At 35.0% G+C, this 9,394-nt stretch overlaps 1 protein-coding gene across 1 annotated transcript; it reads left to right on the top strand.

The window, feature by feature from the left end:
* The first annotated feature begins 302 nt into the window (after positions 1 to 302).
* Positions 303 to 5,451, top strand: LOC125035126 (prostaglandin reductase 1-like). The gene is made up of 9 exons (XM_047627305.1): positions 303 to 321; positions 1,785 to 1,921; positions 2,160 to 2,262; positions 2,713 to 2,901; positions 3,106 to 3,224; positions 3,538 to 3,689; positions 4,151 to 4,274; positions 4,535 to 4,653; positions 4,962 to 5,451. Coding segments are annotated over exons 1-9 (1,056 nt in total). The 5' UTR covers positions 303 to 319; the 3' UTR covers positions 5,073 to 5,451.
* The last annotated feature ends 3,943 nt before the right edge of the window (positions 5,452 to 9,394 follow it).

Raw genomic sequence — 9,394 nt, 5'->3', positions numbered from 1 at the left:
ATATGTATATATTGTTTTGCTATATACAAATTGGTCACTGCAGTTCACTTCTAAGCCAATGTGGGTGATACATAATGCTAGAGGCATTGTTAGGACTTTTAAAACATTTGGTTTTAACTGAGACAGAATTTTTTCCACAGATTTTTCCAGTTAGTTCTGAGTAAAATTATTGTACAATGCTCAGCTGTATTGGTTCGCTTTTGCCGTTTGAAATCAGAGGTCTTATTTATTTTTTTCTCCAAGAAAGGTCAAGGCAATTTATAAAACAGCGAAGGCACCAGTTACTCACCCAAATGTGCTGTAACCACCTTTACAAAATATGTATGGGATCATGAAATTTGAGGTAGCTCATGTGTTTATAATTTTTTTTCATGCACTTTTGTCATTAACAAACACAGCATTGTAAAGGAAGTGCTAGGTAAATATATACTACTCCACATGCAATAGAAAGGAAGACTATACATAGCCGTTTTCTTTTCAGTACTGTGCAGTATTATTTATCCTAAGACCTTTCTTTCATCATATGTTTGCTCAAGAGTATGCATTATACTCTATTCTACAGTTTTTCTGTCCATTGCATCTTCCTCTGTTGGTCCCTCACTCTGTCTCCCCCCCACAGTCATTCTGTAACAGATGTTCTTTAGGCTCTTGTAGTTACTTCCACCTCTTCTCTTTGTACCATCTTGATTATTTCTTATCTCCTCATTTATACACTCCACTTTTGCTCTTGATTCACTGCCTTGTTTCTGAAATACTTTTTAGGTGAGCATTAAGCATTCTCTCATCTGTCTTCTTCAAATCCTTTTCCTGGGTTCCTTAGCTTGTTTCTTGTCTTATCTCTGTTCTGTAAATTTTCGTCTTTAACCTCTTAGACAAGCTTCCACCACAGAACATTCCAGCAGCTTGTCTCCACTCTCTCCACCTTGCCACGATTCTCTCCCCAACTTCCACTTCACTTTCCCCCCTACTCTGCTAGCACAGCACAAGTATTTAAATTCCATAACTTGTGTTATCTTATGTCTGCAAAGATCTTAATTTTTCACATCTGCTTTTACTTTGCTACCTATTATCTTTATTACTATTATTACTTTATTACCTTATATCTTTAATACTACCTATTATCTTTGCTTTCAGTTTCAGTTCTCCCTTTTGAAGACTCCCCAGTCACTCTACCACTAGATTTCAGATCCTCTAAGGTGTCTACTATGATCATTAAGTCATCTGAAAACCATAATTCCCACTTGTGTGTTGTCCCTACATTCACCCTAACACTCTTAGTCTCACATTTGTCTCAACTACCATGCTGGCCCCACTATACATTACCATTACCAACATATTTCTTCAGACACTAATATACCACATCTCTTGGGCCTGTTGCCATATACCTTTTCCATAACTACCCACATTGATTCTCAGTTTATATCCTTGCACCTTTTTTCATCTTCCTTATTTTTACTTGTTTTCCTTTTTTTTTTCATGGATTTCTTGTTGTCACCATCATGTCTCTTTATTTTTTGCTTTTCTTGCATCCTCTGCTATTATAACCTTTTGTCTCCTTCATTTTTTGCCATCCTTCTTTTACTCCCTTGATTTGTATTCCTCTTACTTCTGTCTTCTCTTTATATTGTTTGGCTTTGTAAGTCCAATATTTACACAAAACACTAGACTGTGCTAATTAATTTCCCCTCTTTCCAGTATGTCCATTTAATTCTCCTTCCTCTGTAGCACACTCCCCTTCCAGGACTTTATTATCCGTAGAGATGCATGTGGCTTTTGTCTTGCAGGAAATCTGTAGTCCCAAGCATCCCAGAAGCCAAAATGGTGACGGCAAAGGTGTGGAAACTAGCCAAGCGGCCAGAGGGGATGCCCAAGAAGGAAGACTTTGTGTGTGTGGAAGAAGAGCTGGTTTGTGAAGATGGAGGTAATGTGTATCAGCATATTATATATGTGATGTCCTTTGGTTTGTATATTCCTGTATGATAATCAAGTACTTTTATTATTAATTGATCATTTTAATTGGTTTTATCATTAGTAAGTGAAGGCAATACTATTCCCACATAGTGAAATACAGGAATCCTGTTATTCTAATATTCTGGCAAATGATGAGTAACCTTTTTCAGTGCTGCAGTCCCACTAATGATTTACAAATGCTTTTGCAGATGCTATTATTGAGGCTGAATTTTTGAGTGTAGATCCATACATGCGGTACATGATCAAGCAAATCTCTCTTGATGCCCCTATCACTGGTACCCAGGTTGCAAAGTATGTGACTTTAAATCTTATTATATATTTTTTGGTTGAAGAGAATTGTATATAAAAATCACTTACCAGAAGGTTAGGCCTAGAATGATTACAGTATTTTTCAGATTAAGTGTAAATACCTATATTGGTTGAGGAAAAACGAGTTATTTAATTCATAAAAAAAAATAAAAAATATGAAATGGACTACATTATTGTAAAGAATGATCGATGTATTTTTATATGTTAAAAAGAATAGACAAATATATAAACAAATTAACAATTGCACACTGGAAGCACAAAGAGTTTAGTAAATCCTTATGTACTTCCTCCTTTAGTTCTTTCCCATGTAAGGACATCAGGGATTCTTTTAAAAAATTATCTTGCATTGAATCATAAGCATATTTTCTTTATGATACAAATACATTGGAGAGGTATGATAAAGAATGAAAAAAACATCAATTTTGGTTTCAGAGTAATTGAAAGTAAGAACCCAGAGTGGCCAGTGGGTACGTATGTTGTCTCGCCGTCTGGCTGGCGCTCTCACGCCCGACTCACCGAGAAGGACTTCAAATCTGATAACCTTTTCCAGAAGCCCTTGAAGCTACCAGAGATGGGAGACTTGCCTAAGAGTCTTGGCTTAGGAATTCTGGGCATGCCTGGGTATGTTCAATTATTAGTCTTGGGGTGGTGGGAAAAAAAAAAAGAAAAGTCAAGACTAAGTTAAAGTATACAGCTCATTTGGATTTGGGATCGCTTCTTTGTTCTTGATTTTATTTTATTGTACCTGGAAACCATATAGTAACATATTTCTTAAAGAGCTTTAGTACATTTACAATATATATAAATCTAAATTTTTGATCACAGGAATACAGCATATTTTGGGTTCCTAGAAATCTGCCGACCAAAAGCAGGAGACACTGTGTTGGTAAATGCTGCTGCTGGAGCAGTTGGTAGTGCTGTGATTCAGATAGCCAAAATCAAAGGTTAGTACTAAAATTGTTTCTTTAGACAAATGCTTAATTCAGAAACTGTCTCACACAATCTGTTGGACATGATTTATGAAAAGATGGATTGCAGTGATATTTTGATTGATCAAAGTTTGTATTAGAAAATAAGAATCTGATTACTGGATGTAATAATCATTGAATATATAGAGTAAAGCAAATTTAAAACACTCAACCCATGATAAGGAGAGAAACTTTATGAAAGAAATTGAATTTATAGTATCAGTGTAGCTTGTGAATTTTTTTGAATTTATTTGAATGCATCATGTTTATATAAAATTTCCCCCTCTAGGGTGTAAGGTAATTGCCTTTTCGGGATCTGATGAAAAGGTAGCTTGGACCAAAGAACTTGGGGCAGACCATGCCTTCAACTACAAAACGGCGAACATTGGAGAGGCACTTGGTCAAGCAGCACCGGATAAGATTAACTGTTTCTTTGAGAATGTAAGTTTGGACACATTTTTTTACCACAGACTTATTTTCATGCAATTTAAAGATGAAATAACCATCAGAATTTTATTGAATAATGTGGGCAATGGAATCTAAAATAGAATTGGTGAATTCTGTAATTGTTTTACATTGATTTAGAAAATGACAAATTGTGGGTAAATTATTTAAACTGGACCTATTTATCCAGGTAACCAAGCAACTGTAAGGAGTTTGGCAGGTATCAATAATCCATTAGTCTAAGAGTCAAAAGAATTTTTTATTTTTTTTCAAGAATATATAACTTTAATTGTGCTTCTTGATGTTACAATTTTGGAGAGCTTTTTATAATGTGGCTATATGGATTTATTGAATAGAATTAACAGATATTGAATATACTTATGTTGATATGGGGAGAAGTGAATCTACTCTTTTGTTTATTACTTGTCTTGTTTATTTTTATTTTTGTTAATTTTAAGGTTGGAGGACAGTTCACTGCTGAAGCTCTACCACACATGGCAGAGAGGGGCAGAATGGCAGTTTGCGGTGTGATTTCAGAGTACAATGATGACGACAAGGATTGTGACGTGGTGTCAATGACTAGTAAGTTACATTGTTGGTGTAATGACTTTTTTCTCAGTAGGTTTTTCTGTATATGAATGTCTGTAAAATATATGATTAAAGTTACTTATCTGATTATGCCTCTTTCAAAGATCTCGTATATTTATTTGTGGTACAATTTGAACATTAGAATTGTGGTTTTATTTATTATATTAATATCTGCTTCCACTGTGTTGACAAAATCGTATGAGGATAATCATTTGTTATTTTAGGGTAATCTGTTTCATCACTCCATATTCCAGGTCCATTGAATCCAGCTACGATACTTTGGAAGCAGCTTGCAGTGGAAGGCTTCATTGTTACAAGGTGGTTTGACCGCTGGATGGAAGGAATTGGGCAAATAAAGCAATGGATCGATGAGGTTGGTAGCAATCTCGTATAACCCCTTTTTGTTGGCTAGTAGTTATACATGTACATCTTAGCTATTTATCAAGGTTTGTTCATACTTAATTGTGTTGAATTATATCTTCCTTTACTCCCCCTTCCCATTCCTCCTTGCTTTTCTCAGTTTTATTTTTGTCATCATTTTAAAATATTTAAACAAAAATACTACTTACCTAGTTGCTAAGTGAAAGAATAAATTTCATGATATCCATTGACATGTTATGTTATAATGCTTGTTTTTTATTCTGTATTTTTAAAACTAAAATTGACCTTATCCATTTGCAGGGCAAAGTCAAGTACAAGGAAACTGTTGTAAAGGGATTTGACAAAATGCCCGAAGCATTCATTGGCCTTTTCCTCGGCGAAAATACAGGCAAAGCCATTGTAGCAGTCTGAGGAACCATGTGTGGAATGAAAAGATCAAAACGTTCTACTTTATTTTCATATTTTGTTAATTTGATAGTGAACCTAAAAATAACTTGATAAATTTATCTTTTGAAACTATTATGATGTGAAATTATGCAGAATTGGCAAATATTTTCATCGTTTTAGATGTCAAAAATTGTTCCATAATAGCTTATCCACTGGAAAATACTCTTACTTGACAAATAGGCCAGTACATCTATTTCATATTTCCTTCATTTTTGAAGAAACTATTTCATATGTATGCAGCCCTGTTTATTGCTTTTCCTTTCAGTTATTTATCTATCTTCCATTCTTCTAAAATATTCTTGTTGAGGCAATGGCCCCCTTAAAATCAAGTGCAAAAGTTTAATCACTTTCATTTCATACAAATAACCTTAATTCATCAGAGAATATTTTGAGAGTATTATTTGTTTTTCGGAAAGTGAAAGACTATGAATCTTTTACTATTGAACATAATGCCATAACATAAAAGTATGGTTAAGCTGGAAAAATGTTCACAGTATTTTTCCACATAAGTTTTCTCTAAAGGTGATATACATTTACATTTTGTTAGTTTTTATAGAATCGTTTAAAACCTAAGTCAACGGTTTGTTCATGTTTTTTTTCATTTTCCAAATAGCGAAAATAAAGTAGAAACTAAAAGGAGAAAAAAAAATTATGTGAATGCATCTCTGCTACATATTCAGCAAAGCCATCTTATTACAAATTAAAAAGAAATTGGTGAAAAGTGTGAGCAAAATGGATGATTATGCAGAAGTAGACACAGGGTATGATTATAGCCGTCCATAAATCTTATATTTTATTGTAACGAATAACGAGTACTGTAAGACCAGGTTAAGGAACTATAAAGGATCAATTAGTCATAAAGGGATAAGAGTTGATACAAGCATGTCTGAAGATATTCAGTGAGAGGAAGATAATAACCATTTTATGTATGAATGAAGGTGCAAACCTGCCAATATAATGAGGCAAAATAGGGAATGCACATAATGATAGTTATCATATAAGAATAAGTGGCTTCAGCTGAGTGCCTCGGCATAATATACGTTAGGTGTCGATCCACAGGTCACCTCTGAGACCCCGTTTACATAATCGACGGGCTGTGTTCGATACCCGTCGTTTGGGCAAAATTGATGAGCAACGGAACGCCTAGTTGACCGTTGCTATCGGGTATATATCGCATTGTCTATACAAACGGTCCACGATTATCTAAGTATTTATGTGCATGTTACCGTTGGCATGAAAGTAACAATAAAGAAACATGATCCTTCACTTGGAGGAAAACAACGAGATTAGTCCCTATTATGTTTGTACTTGTGCTCATGGTCCAGTTGGTATATTCAAGAAAACATAGAAAATATATTTTTTTTGAAAAATAAAAATATATATAAACAGACATACACTAATATAGAAAAAAGGTATGTACAATTCATAAAAAGAAAATAACAAACATAATTTAACGAAATCACGCGTAGTAAAACGGACCAGGGACCACGTAAATAGGAGCTTCGTCAACGGACATCATGGAAATGGGCGCCTTCGGGCTGGGGGCCGTTGGAATGGGAGCCACGTAGATCGGAGCCAGATGGACGGGCGCGCCTTGAGGGGGTGTAAAGGAGAAAAGACCTAATTGTGGGAATAAGGAAAGGTCTTGGGTTATGTTATGCGAACCAATAATATGTAATCCTCACATAAAAGAAAGGTATGTATGTATGTATGTATGTATGTATGTATGTATGTATGTATGTATGTATGTATGTATGTATGTATGTATGTATGTATGTATGTATGTATGTATGTATGTATGTATGTATGTATGTATGTATGTATGTATGTATGTATGTATGTATGTATGTATGTATGTATGTACCCCCCCCCCCCAATCCCTTGCCCGTTGTTGTCGTTGGGGGGCTTAGGAGGCGGAGACTGGGACACTGGGACCCAATGCTGGGGAACTCCCCAACCTTGGGACTCAGCCCTCGACTCAACAAATTTTGCATGGTCTTTTTTTTCCCCCTCCTACTTTTTCCTTTCTGTCCCTTCACCAACCCCTTCTACTATCCACTTCCTAAGGTGTGAGTGGCGTGCTGAAAGGATGAAAGGATGACTTTGTGCCAGTTCTGAACGGCCTGAGGGAGCCATGGGCACGGTATTCCCCTGCTTTATCTAGCCCTTACCCCTCAAGCGACCCTGATGGGTGGACCGTTTCTCTCCCCAACATACTCCAGGCTTACCATGGCCAGCAATGAATAACCATTAACCATACCATTATTAGAGGCAATGAGGCTTGCCTCTTCATCAAATAGCTCCACCAATTCAAACTCGCCCGATTCCCTGACCCCAGGCTCTCCTTTGACCACGGCTCTGAACACTACAACTAATACCCCCTCCTCAATGCCGACTAGTACAGTATCCACCCTAATCAACACCTTCAACAACTATACCCCCACAACCTTCTTCATCAACTACCCCATCCTCCCTTATACTACCTTACAACCTTATTGTCCACCTCCCCATATCACTACTCCCTCTTCCACATGCCCCCGTCCTTCTACTACCCCCATCTCTACAAAATTCTTAAATAATCTATTTAGCCCAGCCAATTGGGACCGATTTTTCGTGATCCCTCCCACAACTTCTTACACTTTCTGCTTTGACAATCTGTTTTCATTCCTCAAATGCATATACATCCTTCACTTGATCTAACCCCTATACATTACCTTACCCAACCTTAACTCGTCAATTCCTTTGCCCAACTTTGACAACTAATCACTAACTCAACCACCCTTCACTACCATTTACTATAGTGCTACATAACCTTAGATGTCTAGCACATTTATTTTGCTTTTAACCATTAACCATGTATGTATGTATGTATATATATTTATTATTCGTCTGAAGAGGAACTCGTGAAGAGTTGTAACAGAAAAAGATACAACTCCTTAATATGACTTTAATCAACAATTACATATACACCTAATAACAATGGATAACATTCATACATTCTGTACAAGCAAAGATGGCAAATATACAATCACGCGTAGTAGAACGGATCAGGCGACACGTAAACAGGAGCTTCTTCAACGGGCATCATGGAAATGGCCGCCTTCGGGATGGGGGCCGTTGGAATGGGAGCCACATAGATCGGAGCAAGATGGACGGGCGCGCCTTGAGGGGGAATGTTTCTCACTGAAACGTCCATGTTCCTATCACAGCTGCCTTTGCTAGGTTGTTAGTGGCAAATGTTGATCAGGCGATGTATCTTTGGCCATAAATACTTGTTTGTTATGGGAATTCGGGGAGGTTTCCACATGTTTTGGTGAAAAAGAGAGGTGATTGTGCTATGGGAATGAGGAAAGGACGTTGTTCAGAATTTGCGAATATAGTTTTGTCCTTACCGGAATAAGTAATGTATTATTCTAAAATAAAAAGTATATATATATTTATAAAGTGCAGCCGGTACATATGTATCAATATTTGTTTATATATATAAGTATAAGTATAAGTGTGTTTATACACATGCATGTATAATATATATATAAATGTGTGTATGCGAGATATACATATGTATATATATGTATATACAGGTATATACATATGTATATACAGGTATATACATATGTATATGCCTGTATATACATATGTGTATATGTATATGCAAATATACATGTAATGTTTATATTTATATAAATACACACATATTTACACATGTATAAATGCAAATATACAATATATATGTATGTTTATGAATATATGCAAATATATGTATATATGCTATATATGTATGCATATGTATGCATGTATATGTATATATATGCATAAATGCAAATATGTATATATATGCATAAATGCAAATATGTATGTATATGTATAACTGCAAATATGTATGTATATGTATAACTACAAAATATGTATATATGCAAATACATATGTATATATAAGCAAATATATATACAATTGTATATGTATATATGGAAATGTATATGTATATATATGCAAGTGTATGTATATATCTATATACATACGTGTATGTATATATCTATATACATACGTGTATGTATATATCTATATACATACGTGTATGTATATATCTATATACATACGTGTATGTATATATCTATATACAGTATGAACATATCTATATACATACGTGTATGTATATATCTATATACATATATAGTATACGTATATGCATATATATATTGTTTATATATGTATATATACACATACGCGTATGAAATAAAACCCCTGCTTTACATACATATGTATTTGTATATAGTAACGTTTGCACT

The sequence above is a fragment of the Penaeus chinensis genome, chromosome 19 (genome assembly GCF_019202785.1).
Source record: "Penaeus chinensis breed Huanghai No. 1 chromosome 19, ASM1920278v2, whole genome shotgun sequence".
Lineage (NCBI taxonomy): Eukaryota > Metazoa > Arthropoda > Malacostraca > Decapoda > Penaeidae > Penaeus > Penaeus chinensis.
This window is presented reverse-complemented; position numbering and strand designations above follow the sequence as displayed.